The following is a 22,460-nucleotide window of genomic DNA, read 5'->3' as shown; positions in this document are numbered from 1 at the left end:
GCGACCCCCTGCAGCCGGCACTGCTCAGTGAAGCGACCCCGTGCAGCCAGCACTGCTCAGTGAAGCAACCCCCTGCAGCCAGCACTGCTCAGTGAAGCGACCCCGTGCAGCCAGCACTGCTCAGTGAAGCGACCCCGTGCAGCCAGCACTGCTCAGTGAAGCAACCCCCTGCAGCCGGCACTGCTCAGTGAAGCGACCCCCTGCAGCCGGCACTGCTCAGTGAAGCGACCCCCTGCAGCCGGCACTGCTCAGTGAAGCGACCCCCTGCAGCCAGCACTGCTCAGTGAAGCAACCCCCTGCAGCCGGCACTGCTCAGTGAAGCGACCCCCTGCAGCCGGCACTGCTCAGTGAAGCGACCCCCTGCAGCCGGCACTGCTCAGTGAAGCGACCCCGTGCAGCCAGCACTGCTCAGTGAAGCGACCCCGTGCAGCCAGCACTGCTCAGTGAAGCGACCCCGTGCAGCCAGCACTGCTCAGTGAAGCGACCCCGTGCAGCCAGCACTGCTCAGTGAAGCAACCCCCTGCAGCCGGCACTGCTCAGTGAAGCGACCCCCTGCAGCCGGCACTGCTCAGTGAAGCGACCCCCTGCAGCCGGCACTGCTCAGTGAAGCGACCCCCTGCAGCCAGCACTGCTCAGTGAAGCAACCCCCTGCAGCCGGCACTGCTCAGTGAAGCGACCCCCTGCAGCCGGCACTGCTCAGTGAAGCGACCCCCTGCAGCCGGCACTGCTCAGTGAAGCGACCCCGTGCAGCCGGCACTGCTCAGTGAAGCGACCCCGTGCAGCCAGCACTGCTCAGTGAAGCGACCCCGTGCAGCCAGCACTGCTCAGTGAAGCAACCCCCTGCAGCCGGCACTGCTCAGTGAAGCGACCCCCTGCAGCCGGCACTGCTCAGTGAAGCGACCCCCTGCAGCCGGCACTGCTCAGTGAAGCGACCCCGTGCAGCCAGCACTGCTCAGTGAAGCGACCCCGTGCAGCCAGCACTGCTCAGTGAAGCGACCCCGTGCAGCCAGCACTGCTCAGTGAAGCAACCCCCTGCAGCCGGCACTGCTCAGTGAAGCGACCCCCTGCAGCCGGCACTGCTCAGTGAAGCGACCCCGTGCAGCCAGCACTGCTCAGTGAAGCGACCCCGTGCAGCCAGCACTGCTCAGTGAAGCGACCCCGTGCAGCCAGCACTGCTCAGTGAAGCAACCCCCTGCAGCCGGCACTGCTCAGTGAAGCGACCCCCTGCAGCCGGCACTGCTCAGTGAAGCGACCCCCTGCAGCCGGCACTGCTCAGTGAAGCGACCCCGTGCAGCCAGCACTGCTCAGTGAAGCGACCCCGTGCAGCCAGCACTGCTCAGTGAAGCGACCCCGTGCAGCCAGCACTGCTCAGTGAAGCGACCCCCTGCAGCCGGCACTGCTCAGTGAAGCAACCCCCTGCAGCCGGCACTGCTCAGTGAAGCGACCCCGTGCAGCCAGCACTGCTCAGTGAAGCGACCCCCTGCAGCCGGCACTGCTCAGTGAAGCGACCCCGTGCAGCCAGCACTGCTCAGTGAAGCGACCCCGTGCAGCCAGCACTGCTCAGTGAAGCGACCCCGTGCAGCCAGCACTGCTCAGTGAAGCGACCCCGTGCAGCCAGCACTGCTCAGTGAAGCGACCCCCTGCAGCCGGCACTGCTCAGTGAAGCGACCCCGTGCAGCCAGCACTGCTCAGTGAAGCGACCCCGTGCAGCCAGCACTGCTCAGTGAAGCGACCCCCTGCAGCCGGCACTGCTCAGTGAAGCGACCCCGTGCAGCCAGCACTGCTCAGTGAAGCGACCCCGTGCAGCCAGCACTGCTCAGTGAAGCGACCCCGTGCAGCCAGCACTGCTCAGTGAAGCGACCCCGTGCAGCCAGCACTGCTCAGTGAAGCGACCCCGTGCAGCCAGCACTGCTCAGTGAAGCAACCCCGTGCAGCCAGCACTGCTCAGTGAAGCGACCCCGTGCAGCCAGCACTGCTCAGTGAAGCGACCCCGTGCAGCCAGCACTGCTCAGTGAAGCGACCCCGTGCAGCCAGCACTGCTCAGTGAAGCGACCCCGTGCAGCCAGCACTGCTCAGTGAAGCGACCCCGTGCAGCCAGCACTGCTCAGTGAAGCGACCCCGTGCAGCCAGCACTGCTCAGTGAAGCGACCCCGTGCAGCCAGCACTGCTCAGTGAAGCGACCCCGTGCAGCCAGCACTGCTCAGTGAAGCGACCCCGTGCAGCCAGCACTGCTCAGTGAAGCGACCCCCTGCAGCCGGCACTGCTCAGTGAAGCGACCCCGTGCAGCCAGCACTGCTCAGTGAAGCGACCCCGTGCAGCCAGCACTGCTCAGTGAAGCGACCCCGTGCAGCCAGCACTGCTCAGTGAAGCGACCCCCTGCAGCCAGCACTGCTCAGTGAAGCAACCCCCTGCAGCCGGCACTGCTCAGTGAAGCGACCCCCTGCAGCCGGCACTGCTCAGTGAAGCGACCCCGTGCAGCCAGCACTGCTCAGTGAAGCGACCCCGTGCAGCCAGCACTGCTCAGTGAAGCAACCCCCTGCAGCCGGCACTGCTCAGTGAAGCGACCCCCTGCAGCCGGCACTGCTCAGTGAAGCGACCCCGTGCAGCCAGCACTGCTCAGTGAAGCGACCCCGTGCAGCCAGCACTGCTCAGTGAAGCGACCCCGTGCAGCCAGCACTGCTCAGTGAAGCGACCCCGTGCAGCCAGCACTGCTCAGTGAAGCGACCCCGTGCAGCCAGCACTGCTCAGTGAAGCGACCCCCTGCAGCCGGCACTGCTCAGTGAAGCGACCCCGTGCAGCCAGCACTGCTCAGTGAAGCGACCCCGTGCAGCCAGCACTGCTCAGTGAAGCGACCCCGTGCAGCCAGCACTGCTCAGTGAAGCGACCCCGTGCAGCCAGCACTGCTCAGTGAAGCGACCCCGTGCAGCCAGCACTGCTCAGTGAAGCGACCCCGTGCAGCCAGCACTGCTCAGTGAAGCGACCCCGTGCAGCCAGCACTGCTCAGTGAAGCGACCCCGTGCAGCCAGCACTGCTCAGTGAAGCGACGCCGTGCAGCCAGCACTGCTCAGTGAAGCGACCCCGTTCAGCTAATGCTGACTGCAACCGGTGTTTGCAATCAGTTTTAAAATATTGTATTTATTCAAAGGACTGTGTTTCGCGACGTATATTCTAATTCATACTAATCGACCATCATCAGACGTGGAGATTGGCGAACTTAAGGGGGTGGGGGGGGGGTGGTTAGGAGGACATATCCCCTTCCCGCCGAAGTTATGAAAAATATATAACTCATTAAAGGCAGTATGTTATCTTGGATGATGAAAGGTGGCTGTTACCACCCCTGGACTGGAATTACAAACCACGTAGGAATGATAGTGTGGCTAATCCAAACCTCCATGTTGATGTAATTTTTTTAATACAAAAATGATAATGCTTTTTTAAATCCCCTCCCGAAAAATATAAATCATTGTGTCCGCCACTGGGCGTGGTCCGTTGTGGGCTCGCAGTAATAAAGTGACTCGAGCTAGCGGCGACGGCGTGTCGTCTCGTGACGGCTGCTGACTCCATGGACGGCACATCGTGACGGACAACAACAGGAGCTGCAAGTACAGGAAGCAGAAGCAGAGGGGATGACGGGGAGACAGACAGTGGCCTCGGGGCAGATCCGGCACGCAGGCTTCGACCGGCGCCCGCGGCTTTAGACTGGCGATGACAACGATATATCGATATATCACAAATACTTTTATTTCAGGTAGAGTTATCGACCATTTGGTATCGATAGTTTGTACCTATTATATCGAACTGTATTAAAATAATATATTCCACATTTTATTACTCGGCCACGATTTAGAAACAAATAGGTAATCTCGCGTCATTTCTTACCCTTGCAGTATAAATTCTCAATTAATTATAAGCATCGATATTGATATTGGCTCCCAGTCTTAAAGGCATATTTAAGAAAATCTTTGTATTAGTCATATTTTCACTTTCTCTTTACTATTATTATTTTGTGCTTGTTTGGTAGTAAAAAAAATAATTAGGCTTTAGTTAGGTAATATCATCACAAAAGCTAAGATATTCATATAAAGAATGCTATTTTACATATATATATCAAAAAATTAATCTTATACTAAGCAAATCAAAAGATGAAAGTTTCGATTTTTTGATGACAAGGTTTATCAATATTATCAAACCGATTTTTATTTACATCTATGTCGCTCAAACGAAGTATCGGAAGACAGATGTATCGATATGTATAATAATTCAGCCACGCCTGCCAAAATAATGCCGAGCGTGATAAATCCTACACGCTAATTGTGTTTTCAACTACATTTCTGGACGCGAATCACACGTAGTTCCTCACCCGCCGGTAGAATTCGCTACCAGGCAGCTGCGTCGACATTTGAATCATTTGATTAGCAGACCGGAATTTTAAACTTTATAATGAAATGGCTACGATAAAACCGGAAAAGACTTGGAAAAAAATACTAAACCTCTTCTTTTGACCTGATTTTCAACAAGGAATTTTTATTAAAACACTGCCCATCTTGTTTACGTTCGTAAAACAGATAACACCATAAAGTTTCCTTTTGTTTTTGTGAAGTCTGGTTCGCGCCACCCGCCAAATTCCATGAAATTATTCCTACCAAATGCCGTACAGGGTCATCGAGAGACATATAACTGTATAACATAATTGATAATATAATAAATCTTCCCCAATACTTAGTATACAATTTTTAAATCTCCACTAATTAAAAAAAATCTAAAGACTGTAAAAGTTACAGTTGCCATAACTGGTAGTGTTTAAGTGAATTATATTAGCAATACACTTGTAATTACGTTCTACACTTAGGGTAAACTCAGGCATTAAAAAAGTTTCGAAATGCAACCATAAACCACTGATGTCCGGACCCCGTAGATATTGCTTATGAATAACTAATAAATTAACGACATATGTAGGGGGCCTAGTCTTAAGATACTTGCGAACTTGGGTTAAGTGTCTAAAAATAAAACTAAGCCTTATTCTTTTCGTTCCAAAATTAAACTGTTATTATTATTTTTAAAAAAAACATGCAAGTGTCTGAATTTAATAGAACATTCTTTGAGGTTTTATGAAAATTTGTGTAAGTAGAAATGCAAAGGAATAGACAAAAAAAATGTCATTTATTTGGTATTTCTGTCTTTTCAAGTATTGTAAACTCGGCATATAACATGCAGTGACAGAATAAAACCAAGTTTTTAGTACTCTTGAATATTTAAGTTCTCTCTCTCTTCTCTCTCTCTCCTCTCTCTCTCTCTCTCTCTCTCTCTCTCTCTCTCTCTCTCGACATCCACGGTGCCGTTGCCTGTACTACACATCAAAAACTCTTTGTCCTTGCCACGGGATACGTGTCGAGATGTGTATACCATATGGCTGGAAGAGGGCAGCCTTCTTTTCACAGACGAGAGAGACAAACGCCCGATCGTGCATCTTCGGTTTTTTTTGTTCATTGTAAATAAACATGGCGGTGTTGATAAAAGGATACTAATGGTCAATTAGGTTAGGTTGGCTACATTATGAATACTTTAAAACATTGTGGACGGTTGATTTGGTCAGGATAGCTACATTAAAGATACGGGGGAAAAAAAACATGAACTTCGGGTAACTTCGGGTTTCGGCTCTCTCGCCTGTGAAAGGAAGGCTGCCCGCTGGAAGATGCCCCTCTGGCGGTAGAGAGACAGGGGCGCCCTCTGGGGACACGGGCCTTCAGACGGTATCGGAGCGGCGGTAAACACGAGATAAAGGTCCATCTAGCTGTGGGCCCGCGTGCAGCGACTTGTTTGCTGTTCGCGCAGGGCTTATCGCCGGGTGTTTGCCCCCGGCATGCACCGCGCGGGCCACTGTTTGAAAACTAAACAGAGAAACAGAACTTTACAGGCACCCATATCGTATTTTTAAGTGATTTTTCCTAAACAGACACCGATCTGATAATTCGGGCAGTTTCCAAATAGCGTGGTTTTTTTTTTCTGAAGCTCTACACACCGCATGTGTGTACACACGCCACAGCTGATTTCGGCTTGTTTTCTCTATGTTTGCATGTTCATCCTTTTTTTATATCAATTTTTGAGATTTATTAAGACATGTAGTATGACCAGCAATGGTGTGTGTCCAACAAGAAAAAAAATCTTAATTTTAATGTGTCTGTCTCGCAGAAAATTAGAATTCGTTAAATAAACAAACTGTATATACTTCGTTCTTTCTTGTTGTATTTATAAAAATGTAAAATAAAGACGTTCATATATAATATTTTGAACAATATTAGGCCATGGTTTCGTGAAAGTCTAACTTAAATAATTATAACTGTTCAATAACAGGATAATTTTTTGACGTGACGTCTCATAAATCGATGAACGCCGGCTGCACGCACGAAAAAGTGTCCCCCACGCACATTGTCCCGTTACACTGTGTCCCGTTGCGCTCATTGTACGGTTGCACCGCATCTATCTCTCTTCCACTCGATTGGAACAACCTTCGATTTGACTTTTTCGAGGCACATTAAACTTGAAACACTCCCATTCGTTTCCCACTTTTCCTATCATCGTCCTATCCATAACACAATAACACAGATTGGAAGAAGAAAAATAGCAAACATAGCAAAATAGCAAACATGTATAAAAGTTATAGTTAAAATAATCTCTTCGTTAAAGTAATAAACATATTTGAATTAATGAGTGCAAATAAAAGTAAATTTATCAATTAAATTTGTAGATTTCATTTCACTCCTCCTTTTTATCCATACAAAATAGTGATAATTCAATAAAAAATTAATTCAATTTTATTCATAAAAGTATGCAATCATTTCATCAATGTTTTGTTATGACGTTGTCACGTTAAATTATCGTCCGTAAACCGACTTTACAGACAACCAATTTTTTTTTTCTTTAGCTACAAGAATGAATAAATATCTAGAACACGCTGCACGAGTTCTTAGCAACGGGCCGGGACCCTCAGTAGCAGGTGAGCAAGGGAACCGGTGTTGTTGCAGGCGGTCCGGACGGGACTGGGACTGGGACTGGGACTTGTAGGTCCACGTGTCCGGACACCAGGCCCTCGACGGACGGTAGCGGAATGAGCTGGGTTGTTGTCCGTGTGTAAGCGGCTCAGTTCCCCGCCAGTAGGGGCAGGGGGGTGGGGGGGAAGCGACCCGCCTGGCTCGCCGCCACCGCAAATATTTACGGAGGGGCCGGGAGCGGGGCCAGCGCCGCCCACGCCGCCCCCGGAGGCGGTGTCCGGCGGCGGCACGGACTGCGCCCGGACAAGCGCACCTGGCTGTCCGTGTGCGCCTGGTGGCTGCGCGCGTCGAGTCCGTGTGCTACGGGAACGACGGTGTTGGCTACGATGAAGGATGTTCGTGGTTGAAACATACGTACGAAGATAAAGACAAGGGGAACCAAAATTGTATAAATCTTTAACATAAGTATGAAAAAAATATATATTTTAACACGTTTATGAAACTGCATTAATAGAGACCTGCAAAATTCGCGGATTCATTCGGTGATAGGCTAGAATTCAAACGCATATACCTCTTAGATAATTTTGCTATTGGCTTACTGTTCATCTGGACTTATCTCAACCAGTTATAAAACCTCAAACCAAAGAAGGATCGAATCACAGACAAACCAGCTGAGGCGACTTACAAGTCGGCAGCCAATGAACTTGCGTTATTTGCCCGAGTGTACAGGAGTATGTGCAGTCCATCCTGAAGGCCATCGAAACCGCGAATTTTGCAGGTCTCTATGCATTAATTAATTTAACTAACTTAGGTGTTCTTGTTTTTATCAGTAGACTCTGCTAATGACCGCTTATTTTTTTACATTTACGTGTTTTTTTTCCTAAGCAGCCTTAAAATATGACTTGATAAATAAAAACATTTTGATTTTATTTATTTATTTATTTTTTTTGTGTTTTTTTTTGTACACGTTGCGGCTCACTAGAAGAACTGGAGGTTCTGTTTACTTGACGTCTGGCTGACGTCACTCGGGCTGGGACCACCGCCGCTAGCGCCACGGGCGAGGAAGATGTCTCGGGCGTGGTCGTCCCAATGACAGGTGTTAAGATAGCGCCTGTCTGGCGGCTCAGGGACCACGGCTGCGACACGTGCCGGCTAGTCGCTTCCCGGGCCCGGTGTCCCAACACACTGAAATTAAGGGCTTAGGTGTTGAATATGCTACACCTGTGCCCTAGCCGTATACCTAGTGCACGACAGGACACGGTCAGTCCCTCGTTTATAGCTAGGGACCGGAAAAATTCGCGGGTTCGATGACCTGCAGGATGAACTCCATAGTTCCGATCTGTTGCCCGAATCCCGCGCATGCGCAGAGCTCACTTTTTCGTTGATTTTCGTCCTAATGGCGGACCCGCGACTGGCGGCCATTAACTCGTATATAGTCACTTTCGTGAACATCAGGGGACGTACCAAGCGAGTTGGTGTGCTAAATGAAACATTATGATAGCGAAACTATCCTGGAATACATTTTCCACACTTTAATGGTCACAACAAGAAATAATCGCAACTTTAAAAGAACTTGACACTATTTTGAAAGGCCGTTCTATTTTTTGTACGAAGGTGCTGTTAACTCTATTATTTTTTTCCGTAACAATTGTATCGATGGTTGCGAAACGTCCGCTAGAATGCGCTGAGACCAGTTTCTAGCCTCGCGCAGGGCACCGTTTATAAAAACTGTGCCGTTCTGTTTCCTTACTGGGGATTCGGTTTGGACACGTTCTGGAATACGGCTCGCGAGTCAGGTTACGGTTGAGTCCCAACAAGGCAGTGCTTGTTCGCTACCTTACCCGAACGTCTTGGAATACCGCCCTTAGAGATCAGCCACGTTTTCTCTCTCTCTCTCTCTCACACACACACACTCTCTCTCTCTCACACACACACACTCTCTCTCTCTCTCTTTGGACTTTGTGCTTCCCCTACGAATGCCTTAGTTCTTTGATTTTTTTTTCAGTGGGAAATGTTGGTTTAAGGTTTTTTTAACTGCCTGTATTTTTTTTTGTAAATGAAACAGAAACATCCATACAAGATTATAGATATTTGTAAATCTGTACACTGACATAAAAACAACTGAACCTATCACTACAAAACAGTGTTCATCCGGTCATTTATGCTTTGAGTTGTCCCAGTGGCTAAAATAAAGTTATTTGTGATCCGTTCCTCAAATAGCTTTCCAGTTTTAACTGCGCACATAATGAGCATGATACAACAAATCAAAGTTAAATTATTTCATATTATATTACTATCTTTGCTTAGGTTTAAAAAATTATGCTTGAATTAATTATCATTTAAATTGTAAAATTTGGCGTAATTTTTCGTAATAAATACTCAGTACTATCTCGGAAAACACATTTCATATAATATGAAAGTTACACTATCTTCATTTTAGTATTACAAACTGTATCTTAGCAAATGATTCACAAAATAATCTTTTACAAACAGCCTCCTGAAAAATCGTCCTAATACATTGTTGCCAGATCACCTCGGCTGAATTTACATACCAGACGCATGACATTTTCCGTATTTAAGCATATATTCACGTAAGTATGAAAATTTTGAACTAGTTTTATTACTTTCAAGATTTTTTCTTGCTACAAAAAGAATTAAAAGTATATTAAGTTGTTTTTTTTTTAATGCCTACTGATAGTAGGGACCTATACTGTTTCATTCCCACCAGAAATATTGACATTGTATGTTCCCACGCGAATTTCAAGAACATCCTCAGGAGAATCCTTTGTTTTGTTTTACGGACACGGGTGCTGTGCTCGACCGCGGATCTCGGTACAAGGCGACGGGGACCCGGACAAACGGGGCCGAGCCGAGGGGGCGGAGTCCCTGGGAACTCCCCCCGCTTCACGCTCGCAGGGGTGACAGCTGCCCCCTGACGTGACGCGCGGACGTGAGCGAGGTCGAAGCTGCTCATCGACGCGTGAGATTGCCGTCTGGAGGCGCAGTCGCCGGCGGTTGTTCGGTCGCTCGTGAAACAGATCGCCTCCGTCTGTCCGCGGCGAACTATTCATACAGACCTGCAAAATTCGCGGGTTCATTCGGTGATAGGCTAGAATTCAAACACATATACCTCTTATATATTTTTTTCTATTGGCTTACTGTTCATCTTGACGAATCTCAACCAATTATAAATCCTCAAGCAATGAAGGATCGAATCACAGACAAACCAGCTGATCAACAACCAATGAACTTGCGTTATTTGCCCGAGTGTACAGGAGAATGTGCAGTCTATCCTGAAGGCCATCGAAACCGCGAATTTTTCCGGTCCCTAAAATTCACAACGGGCACATCGGACAGCCCACACGACTCCCTCCCTGCGTTCGTGAAACGTTTTCACGTGACTACACTGTCAAAAATATTTCACCTTCAATTCACAACCGACGCTGATTGCAAGTCATCCAGGGATCTTCGCAAATTTACGGACACTGATTCCACTTTTTTTTTAAGAAATGAATCCAAAAAATAATATCCTTGGTACATTAAAAAACCTTTTAAAAAAGTTTAAGAACACTCTTCTTTGTTCACGTGTTAGTTTATCTTTGTTTAGAACGAAACATACAACTTGAAAATCAAAATACGGCGTAGTTTACAAGAAGATTCAGTCATTTTAAATTACGAAGAACTCTTCTGTTATTTGAGGTTGATTCTTGTTTGAAAAATGCCGTAAATTTACTGTAATTTCTAGAGACCGGAAAAATTCGCGAATTCATTTCGCGATAGACTAAAATACAAATAGTTATACCTCAGTGCTGCCTCTGCTATTGGCTCACAACTCACCTGGATGACTCTGGGCCAATGGGAAACACCCGACCAAAGCTTTATCTAATCACAGGCTGCTACGCTGGGACGTCTCACACGACAGCAGCCAATGAGTGGGTGACATTTGACCGAGTTTACGTAGAACTATGGAGTTCATCCTGCAGGTCATTGAACCCGCGAAATTTTTCCGGTCCCTAGTAATTTCAAACAATGTAGTAAAGCATTTTATTCGGTCATTTGTGGTCACATTTAGCCTAGGAAAAAGAATATCGTACGATATAGTAGGACACGGCAGGATATACGGCAGGACACGGCAGGACACGGCAGGATACCACAGGATACGACAGGACACGGCCAAGACTCGCGGTCAGGAACCTGCGCTGGCCAATGACGAGGTGGACCACATGAAGCTAGGAAATCAGAGAGGCTGCGAGTGCAATATTATTTCCCATGTTAATATGTGAAGTAAAACTGAAAACTACCCTTAAACCCTTTTTTTTTCTATCTGGAGAGCAGAAATATTTTTTATAATGAAGTTTAACTTGAATTCTTTATTTATATGCTGCAAACATATTTTCATTATCTATAGTCTACTTACTTTATGGTGGTATTTTTAATGTTCCTACCTACCAGGGAGTTTCTTTCAATCTATTAAAAATCGCAATTCCCATCAATTTTAAGCATTTTTTTCCATGTTGATGTGATTTTTAATTGTGCAACTTAAGTTAGTCATTTATTTAGAAGATATAAAAAGTTTTATACTGTTCATATTTATTTATTTATTTAGTTTTTAGAGTACATTTTAGTATGATCATAAAGTAGAAAGTAAATGATTATTTTTAGTTTAATAAACTATTTAACAGCTTTGTTTATAGCAATCGTGAATATATAAAATACTGTACGAAAATTCATAAGCAGATTTGGCTTACAACATTATATGCATATTATTGATTATATAATTTTAATAATACAGCGACAGATATTAAAATTAAAATCTATATTAATACCAAAACGATTTTTCCACTGCCAATAAATTGTTAGTAGATCTAATAAGACAGGTTTTGATACATAAAATAGGAAAAATTCTACATTTGAGTAATTGTATGTATTTTGCGCATGATATAAGTACCTTGTAAAATCGTTTAACATTCGTAAAATTTAAAACTATAACAACTAACCGTAATTTTTTTACAACGAAATTGGTAACAATTTGCAACCATTTATTCCTGGCTGTACTTAATATCGGGGGGTGTGTCTGACCTTCAGTACAGTCCAGTGTTTCGTACCGCGTGATCAACGTACTTGTAAATATGTTCTGGGTCAAATTACTATTCCGTATTAAAATAATTTCACGATAATCATGTTATTTTGTTGGAGTGCCGTCTGTAAACAAACCCACGTGTCGTTGTTTACATCTAGCTGATTTAGACGTGGTTGCTGTAGCGCGGAAGACCCGAGTATCAGGTCTGCCGGTGGCACAGTGAGACGGGTTGTTGATGTTGTGGTTGTTATTATGGTGGTTGTTTTTGTGGTGGTTGTTTTTGTGGTTGTTATGGTTGTTGTTTTTGTGGTTGTTGTGTTTGTTGTTTTGTGGTTGTTGTTTTTGTGGTTGTTGTGTTTGTTGTTTTGTGGTTGTTGTTTTTGTGGTTGTTGTTTTTGTGGTTGTTGTGGTTGTGTTGTGGTTGTCGATGTTGATGCTGCTTAGGGTAAGGGGCGAGCCACCGTGACAGCTCAGGACAGCGTCCACCACAGTTCTCACATGGTCCCGCCCAGCCCAGAGAGAACACAGCTCACCTCGATGGATGTGTAGTTCGCCCGCTCTCAGGCCTGGTTAACGAACTACTCAAGGCGCGATCACGCAACGCCAAGTATCGTTCAACCTCCAACTTCCTTGCGTTTTCGGAACTGCCAAATTAAAAAAGACGCAGACGTCAAGTGCACAAAAGAGCACGATATACTTTTTTTATCATATGCATCGTGTTTAAAACTGTTTAACCTTCACTCAGTGAAATGGAAATAAAAATTTCAAATGAAAGTGACAATTTATTTTATTTTCAAGTTAAATATTCCTTTTCAATGTTAATCCCAGGTACAAATTGTTTTTCTAAAGGTTTACAATTTTAAATTATAAGGTTGCGACTCACGTAGTTTAAGAGCAGACTTTGACTCTTAGCTCCTCTTCAAGATGCCATCCCATGTAGGGTGTACCAGGAGAAAGATCTAACTTTTCTACGGTCTTAAATTCTGACTCTTCACTTGCTAAAACTGGCGTTCTTGAGGTTTGGTATTCTACCACAGTAAGTTATTGTTTCAGACTTGTAGTTTTTCCTATACCATTTTTTATGCATAAATATATATGTGCATGATAATACGATTATATTAGACAACACAAACAACACATACACATAGCTATATATATCGTCGTTTAGCTAACAATACAGCCTTACAATTGTAACGAAATTGGCTTTTTGGTTACAAAGCATCCACCGACCCCATTTTTAGGGCAAAAATCATAGAAATAGCAGCACCATCTCACAAAAAAAAATGGGGCCGCGTAAATAGGCCTACTCAAAGAAGAATTACTAACTGCAGTAGGCTCCTGTCTGAGGTGATAGAAGGAGCTTAGGTGGTTGCTTTATAGTTTAAAAAAATTAAAGTATACGAATTGTTGTTTTAAAATTAAAATTAAAATTACTCTGCATTTAATAACTGCTGTATAAGCAGTTTTCTGACAGTCGTGTGACGTTGCCGAGGTGTTGATTGGGCGGTATTGTTGGCCAATCGACGACTCAGAGCTGTAAGAGCCCGTCTACAATAGTCCGAACCTGTGCGTGGTCCGTGTCCTTATCCGAATGTGAGTGACGTCACATTGTCTCACCGAAAACTGCCCTGTCCACAATTGCGATGTCCGATGTCCGAATGTATTTTGATTTCTAAAGTTGTCACCAGAGCGCAGTAAATATGCCAAACCAAATGTTTTTGTTTAGATGCTTTGTAGTTTGAGATTGAACTTATGAAAGTTATAAGTCACTAACATCACCTTCCATTTCCTTCAATAACAAAAACTAACACCACGTTTTCAAACGGGAACTGGAAATTCAGATATCGTGAGTGTTCTGTTCTTTTTGTGTCCGAAGTACACAGGTTGGGACAAAAAGTTCAAATTGACGAATGTCTTCGGACCAGGTAGGTTCGGACCTTCGCCCACATGACGCATGACGTCACAGGGTCACGTGGACCAATCAGCGACGAGTGTACTTCGGATACGGTTTAGGACATTGCTATTGTAGACGGGCCGTAAGTAGGGGCCAGAAAAATTCGCGGTTTCGATGACCTTCAGGATAGACTGCACATTCCCCTGTACATTCGGGCAAATAAAGCAAGTTCATTGGCTGTGCGACTTGTGAGTCGACTCAGCTGGTTTGTCTTTGATTCGATCCTTCTTTGGTTGAGGGTTTTTTCATTGTTTGAGATTCGTCCAGATGAACAGTACGCCAATAGCAGAATCATCCAAAGGGTAAATGTGTTTTGAATTCTAGCCTATCGTCGAATGAATCCGCGGATTTTTCCGGGCTCTAGCCATAAGTAGAGACCGTAAAAAATTCGCGAATTCGTTTCGCGATAGGCTAAAATACAAATAGTTATACCTCAGTGCTGCCTCTGCTATTTGGCTCACAACTCACCTGGATGACTCTGGGCCAATGACGAAACGCCCAACCGAAGCTTTATACGAATCACAGGCTGCTACGTTGGGACGTCTCACAAGACAGCAGCCAATGAGTGGGTTGCATTTGACCGAGTGTACGTGGAACTATGGAGTTCATCCTGGAGGCCACAAGGCGGGCGGGGCGGGCGGCTCACCTTCTTGCAGCGACACAGCGCCACGATGGTGATGAGGTTGCCGGGAACGCCCACCAGCACGAACACCACGCAGCAGGCGCTCGCGAAGTGCAGCAGAGCCGCCGAGTAGCCGGCGAACAGCTCGCGGCTCACCTCGCCGCCGCCCCCGTAGCAGTCCGCCGCCCCCAGCAGCCCCTCGCCGCTGCCGTTGGCCGCCGCCGGCTCAGCCATGGCCTAGCATCGCATCGCGCGGCCCCCCGGGGTCCCTCCCTGGTGCGTGTGTTCGCGCCGCGGTCCGGGCGCGGAGTGGCGGGTCTGTGTCGCGCTGCTGCTGGCAACTCCGGCACGCTCTGCGCCGCGCGTGCGCACTGGGCCGGGCTGCCGCCGGCACTGAGGCCCGCGGGTCGCGCGCGGCGCCGCTCGTGTGCGCGCGCAGCCTCCCCCACTCCTGTCCCCTCCTGCCATCCCCTCCCTCCACTCGCTCTCCGGCCTCGTTGACGGCCCGACGTGCTTCCAATCGACACCATAGCTAGTCCTGCATCGCGATGTACCGGCAGAGATGCGAATACAGAGGCACAATTATATAATTACTACAAACAAACCTTCAGCTGTATAAAAATATTTATATAATATTATTATATTTTAATGTCAGTAAAAAAGTTAAAAAAAAAAAAAAACTACACTGACAAGTAGAAACCGGAAAAATTCGCGAGTTCATTGCGCGATAGGCTAAAATACAAATCGTTATACCTCAGTGCTGCCTCTGCTATTGGCTCACAACTCACCTGGATGACTCTGGGCCAATGCGAAACGCCCGACCGAAGCTTTATACGAATCGTAGGCTGCTTCGTTGGGACGTCTCACAAGACAGCAGCCAATGAGTGGGTGGCAATTAATTGACCGAGTGTACGTAGAAATATGGTGTTCATCCTGCAGGTCATTGAACTCGCGAATTTTTCCGGTCCCTACTGACAAGTACTATACTTAATTATTGCAATGCTAGTTATATATATATATATATATATATATATATATATATATATATATATATATATAAGGTATTTTGCAACTTCAGATTACTTTTCACTCAGACTATTTCAGTTTACCAAATATATTCCAGGGTAGTTTCACTGTAATAAGGGTTTTTTTTTTTTGGCCCACCAATACGTTCGTTTATGCACCTTAAATGTTTACGAAAGTGACTGTACGTTGGTTTACGTTGCCGCACGCGCGTGTGTCCGCCATCTTTGTGTCACATTTCCGTCACTCAAAATATCTTCAGTCATCCTCTCCTTCGTTTAGTCGTCTTAGTCCGAATTTCCTTGCATGAAATAAGGAATTGGAAAGGTGGAAGGAGGAAGTTCTTTTGCAGTGCCATTGTTGGCAGCGGTGACGCTATCGGGTGCTGTGCGTAGCGGGAATTCCTTATTTTCACAGACGAGAGAGCCAAACGTCCGATCGTGCATCTTGTGTTTTTTTTGTTCATTATAAATAAATATGGTGGGGTTGACAAAAGGATACTAACTGTCAATTAGGTTAGGTTAGCTACATTATAAATACTTTAAAACATTGTGGACGGTTGATTTGGTTAGGAAAGCTACATTAAAGAAACGGAAAAAAAAAAGCATGAACTTCGGGTAACTTCGGGTTTTGGCTCTCTCGTCTGTGAAAAGGACGCTTCCCGTGCGCAGCGGGTCTCGACTTGCAGACGGGAGCTCGGGATCTGCGCCGTGTCGGCAGGATATGTTCGTCTTTGGGGCGTCGTCGAGGGCTGGAGCTCCCAATTTCCTGTCGCTCTCGGTCCGGGGTGTGTGATGTCGGTTACGCTATGCCCCCCTCACCCCCCACGCGAGCCAATCTCTCGTGCCTGGCGCCGGTTGGGCGTCGGGAGAGCTCTTCCAGACGCCGAGACACGTCCAGACGTCGGTGAACGGGGTCTTCAAAGAACAGTTCCCGCCGTTCACAACACCAGCGCGTATCACGGGAATGCCGCGGTGTTTATCTCCACGACTTGCACGCCTGCTGTCCTCTGGGCGAAAAGACCACCCACCCCGAGTCGATTCCCCGCGGGGGTCGGCCATTTTGTTTTTCCCCCACGAGTCAAAACAATTCTCCTTCCAAGCTTTCAGAACTCGTCGCTGCGAAAGCCCACGCATGGCTGGATTTTCTCAAAACTTATTGATTTAAATCCCCTTAATTTATCGGGAAATTATTTGTATTGGCAACGTTTTAACCACTAAATCATGGTCACGCACTTTTATATGTTTCCGCTATTGGAAAATGCTTCCAATTTTACTCTATACTCACTATTTTTAATTTCCCCCCCCCCTCGTGAAATTAGTAAAAAAAAAGGGGGGGGGGTTGTCTGTGAAGTCGGTTTACGGACGATAATTTTACGTGACAACGTCATAAGAAAACATTGATGAAAAATTGTATACTTACTTTTTAATTTTCAAATATTATTCATAGTTTTAGCATAATTAATTGAGATAATTTGTTTAAATATAATCACGAACAATTAGTTTTAAAAAAAGCCCGCCTTAACCTGTTTTGATATTATAGAAGTTTTTCTCGCACGGTGGTTGGCAGGTTCTTGCACGCTCGGCTCAGGCGGAACGTGACAAATTTTTCGTGCGTTCACCCGGCGTTCATCGATTTGTAAGACGTTATCACGTCAGAAAAAAATGAATCGATTGTCCAGAATGGTGTGTGAGTGGCCTGGAGTCGGCAGGAAGGAAGTATCTCGTGTAACACGCGACACTTGGACATCCATCAGCGCCCGTCCGCCTGTCAGCTGCTGCGTCGCGCCGGCCTCAATCACGCCTCCTCCAATTAGCATACGGTTAAAACTGGCTGGCGACAGGTCACGCGTCCGATTGGTGGCTGTCGGGTCCGATACGGCCGCTCGAGCTGACAGGTGATGGCGGCCGTCGCATTCACCGAGTCGAAACAAGAGGCGGACCCCTTCTGTCCCGCGCCAGAATACAGGCGGGTTCAGAATACACACACTTTTACATTATTGACGTGACAATGTCTAATAAATCGATGAACGCCGGCTGCACGCACGAAAAAGGATTACTCATTGTCCCGTTACGCTCATTGTACGCTTGCGCCGCATCTATCTCTCTTCCATTCGATTGGAACAACCATCGATTTGACTTTTTCGAGGCACATTAAACTTGAAACACTCCCATTCGTTTCCTACTTTTCCTATCATCGTCCTATACTTAACAGAATAAACACAGATTGGAAGAAGTTAAATAGCAAACATGTATAAAAGTTATAGTTAAAATAATCTGTTCGTTAAAGTAATAAACATATTTGAATTAATGAGTGAAAATAAAACTAAATTTATCAATTAAATTGTAGATTTCATTTCACTCCTTCTTTGTATCCATACAAAATAGTGATAATTCAATTAAAATGATTCAATTTTATTCATAAAAGTATGCAATAATTTCATCAATGTTTTGTTATGACGTTGTCACGTTAAACTATCGTCCGTAAACCGACTTTACAGACAACCAATTTTTTTTTATTGCTCCGTTGTGTTGCATAACTACACATTACCTCTCGTTTGAAAGCCCTCCACCGTTTTGGTAAACACGCCTTTTATTTTTACCATACTAAACAAGCCGCATGTCAATTATACGTAAAGGGTATTATTTACCTTTTCCTCTTTTATTGATAGACTGGCTGAAGTACCCGTGCTTAGCTGAACTACAGACAGAAAACGCTGTCTCAGCTCCAGTTGGTCATTAAAAAAAATAATCTTGTGGAAAAATTTGTTTATTGACAGTTTCAGTTTACTACTTAGCTACTTCACAATTTAACATAATGGCCATTCAGTTCCAAAGACTTTTCGTAACGCTGCACCAGTGACGCCTGTATACCCTGCTACATGCAATCAGCAAAGCACATGTGCGTGCTGTGTTGCGTGAGGTGCGTGGGGGCGAAACAACTCACCACAAAAGCGACCATCAACGTCGCAAGCCATAGAAAATTCTTTAAGAACATTTTCAGCATTAATATTTAAATAATGTTTAGTCATATGAACCATTGTGATGGCTTTAACATACCAAAATCTGTGATAAAAAAATAAATTATGAGATTATGATCAATAGGAATGTGTAAACATAGGCCTACATTCAAATAGAAAGTTGAGCGAGTGCAAGTTGACTTATCTTCTACTCAGTTGTCTCCCATGAAGTATATCCCATTCTCACCGAGTTAAACTAAAATTTTTGCGTTGAGGTGAAATGCTCAAAAAATAACAATCACAATTATTTAGTCAATTTTAATGGTCACAATTATTTTACGTCACTTGAAAATCTATTATAGAAGTTTATTATATATTATTTTATTTCATAGCTTATGTTAAAAATATGTCAAGAGGCGTATGCTGAAAATACTTTTGCTGTAAAAATAAAATAATTAAAAATTATCCTAAAATTTAAGGTGTTAAGTTACACTGGGTTAGGTAGATAAATTATGTCGGCTCTAGGAGCAAATATGATGGATTCATTTAGCTGCCCAAAACGCAAGTTATCCACTACATTAGCACATTAAAATTTTTACATTTATTGCGACCACGTTTGGATCATTACGGATGAATTTAGAGTCTGGGATTTTTCGTATCGTATTTCAGTCGAGTGTATTTCCTTCAGGAGAGCGCGGGTGTCTCCTTTCGCTTTGAGGCTTAACGACCGCCCAGGGAGCCCGTAGCGAGCAGTGACGTCACGCCCGCTGTGAAGATGCTCGGAGTGTCTTCATCAGGAACTAAGAGAAGACACGGAAATGGCGTGTGCTTCCCCCCCCCCCCGCTAACACCTTTGAATAGAGAAAACGAGGTTGTAACCTCCAGAAGATTAAAAGGTCGCATGGCAGTACATGATTATGTCTAACCGAACTAAAACTAAGTGTATTTGTTTGAGAAAAGTCTGGGTTATGGAAGACAAGACTCTAAGTTCGTCTCAGGTCGAAGTCTTTACGCCTAATCATGCTTGGTTTCAGCCATGCAGAAAGGGTGTGCTTTGTTCGAGGATTTGGCCAGCCACGGCAGCACTTGATACCATGATCAACTCCCCTATCTCAAACTCTAGCCTATTGGACCCCAGCTGCATGGACACAGGAGAAACCCTGGGCTTGTTCATGCGGGGTTAGTTATTGCAAGGTTCAGCACAGGACAAGGAGGATGGTCCAGGAAGAAGAGTTGGTCTGAACCACGCTGGGGTCGGGAGCTACTGGTGTTTGTGCGCGCCTGGGTTGGTACCCCTGGCACCCGCGCCCCTGGCGGCGGGCGACAGTACTAGTCACCCTACAGGCTGCCGGTCAGCGCGCGTGCTTCAAGAGAAGCCTAAGATGTACATCAAGTTCGGTCCCTGCCCGAACACTCCCGAATATTCACCTTCGGCCAACCTCGGGATTTGTTTTAATTTTGCTCAGGAAAAATTAATTCAAATATTAATAGTGGTCGGTTAGGTCAGCTACATTAAAACACTTTAAAACGCTATGGACGGTTAGTTAGGTTAGTATAACTACATTAAAATAAACAGAGAAAAATAAATAAATATATTTAAATAAACCCGAGGTTAGCCGAAGGTGAATATTCAGGCGTGTTCGGGCAGGGACAGAACTTGATGTACATCTTAGGCTTCCCGTGCTTCAAACTATGGAAAGGAAGACGGAGTTTAGAGCATTTTAGTAATACTTATTGTAAGTTAAATAACGTCAATTGATCGCGAACTGTTGCACCGGCTCACACTCCAGAAGGGATAGAGCGCGGGTCGCCTGTCTCCAGTAAAAAGCTGTCGGCAGTAAAACGCCGTCATTGCATCCGAGATCATGGTTGGTTTCCGCCAATCAGATTCCGACTCTAGTCCCGACATGCCCGTCGAGCCAATGAAACACCTGTGTCCCGCCAGGTGATAAGGAGTGCAGGTTTACATGCTATGGCTTCCTGTTGTGACGTTTGTGGCAGACATTTAAGTATCGATGTAACAAATTCATACTATTTCATACGCAAATGTTATGTACTTATATTTTACATCTGTCACGTCATTTTGAAAATCAAGTAAAATTTCTGTGGTTTTACACAAAGGTTTCTAAATAACCATGGTACTAACACTTTTTGGTTAAATTACGCGAATTTTCATCTTAAATTTCAACCAAAGCGTTGAATGGCACATTTGCATGTAATATGTGAGAAAACATATGCAATAAGAGTTAAATTATTTAATGTTCTTTTTCGTCACACACGTCTTTGTACAAGTGCACAAAATTTGTCAGAGTAAATCCACAACGACGAAGAATCTGTAAAAATACATAAACATTTGCATATTTACAAAATTATATTTAATTTACTTGTGCTTACTATTTGTGTAGCAGTAATTAAACACTTCGGTATGCTGTTGCTTTTCTCATTTGTTTGTGTTTAATTATTGCTCTCGATGGTCTAGATGCGAAGTTTGGCAATATGTAGGGAGTGAGTTGGGTGTTTCATGAACTCACTGAGTTCAACAGAAGTATTTATTTATTTATCAAACATGTTAACTTAAACATAGTTTTACAATATGCATCGTATGTATTAACAGGCTTTGACTACAAAACGTAAATTTTTTTGAAGCAGTTTAAAACAACACTCATACATATTCTGTAAATGATATGACATTGGTGGAAAATTAATTCATGAATCACATGCACAAATGCACATACAATGAAGTAAAAGTACAACAGCTATGGTAAATTTATCAAATCATATCAATGGTATTTTTAAAGATTGATAGAATTTTTACTTAAACAATAAAATTGTACGAGTAAAAAAACGCTAACTCTGATGGAAACACTGCTGTTACATACGTTAAGTAAAATTTTACAATTTTTTTAAAGTGCAACTGTTCCCAGACATGGGAAGCGAAATTGAAATACATGGCGAGTTTAACTTGAACAATTTGTACGATTTCCTCAAGTGGAAGACCCAGACAGAGCGTCTTGCCTTTGTTTCCGCGGCACGGGATATATTGGCGGAGTGATATGTCAGTGCGGGTGTCACCGCGACACTTGTATGCATGCGCGCTCTGCCGCGCACTTTCATGTAGCTCCCGCTTCACGCCTCGAGGGAGCTTCGTTCCCCGTCCGCGCGCAGCGCCACCGTCGCGCGTCTGTTCCGCACACCGTGCAAAGAGAACACAATCCACTGAGATGGAAAAAACAGGATGACGCCATCTTCAAATGTTTGAGATCACGGTAATTCTTTTTTTTTTTCGTTTATTACTTGAAGTTGGCATTCGTTAAAACAGAATTTTTTTTCTGTAACTGTCAAAGACTGACTGCTGATAATATTTGTACACATATAATTTTTTTAAATGTAATTATATATTTTATCTATGGTTTAAATAGAAACTATGTATTTGTAGCAGCATTCTCTCTCGACTTTAATGACGTGCTCTGCCTTGACGAAAGGAAATTTCCAATAGTAAAAATTAAAAACTTTATATGTCTTTAAAACGGTTAAGTAAAATTGCCGTCTTTAAGATCCTTATTCTATATTTATTTCTATTTTTGATCGACGTTCATTAGCTTTATGCCAAACAGTTTGGTTGTTGACAGGCCAGCCGCTGTGTTTAGTTACGTAATTTCGTCAACCATAGTAACCAGCTGTAAATTATTTTTACTGGAAGCACAATAATGTACGCAAACCTACGTGGTTAAATTTTTCGTCGTATACTTGAGTAAATGTCTATGTGAAATTTTACAAGCTATGTTTCTTGAAGTTGTACAAGGATCGTTTTACAACCAGGATTTGATCCATTG

General features: G+C 44.8%; 1 protein-coding gene across 1 annotated transcript in view; it reads right to left on the bottom strand.

The window, feature by feature from the left end:
- The window catches only part of LOC134534275 (G-protein coupled receptor moody-like), a 300,721-nt gene extending 285,695 nt beyond the window's left edge, over positions 1-15,026 (bottom strand). Inside the window, exon 1 of the mRNA XM_063372587.1 lies at positions 14,670-15,026. Within this exon, the coding sequence (XP_063228657.1) occupies positions 14,670-14,879 (210 nt within the window). The 5' untranslated portion in view covers positions 14,880-15,026. The remainder of the gene's footprint in view (positions 1-14,669) is intronic.
- Positions 15,027-22,460: the final 7,434 nt, after the last annotated feature.

This window comes from Bacillus rossius, chromosome 7 (genome assembly GCF_032445375.1).
Source record: "Bacillus rossius redtenbacheri isolate Brsri chromosome 7, Brsri_v3, whole genome shotgun sequence".
In the NCBI taxonomy this organism is placed as follows: Eukaryota; Metazoa; Arthropoda; class Insecta; order Phasmatodea; family Bacillidae; genus Bacillus; species Bacillus rossius.
This window is presented reverse-complemented; position numbering and strand designations above follow the sequence as displayed.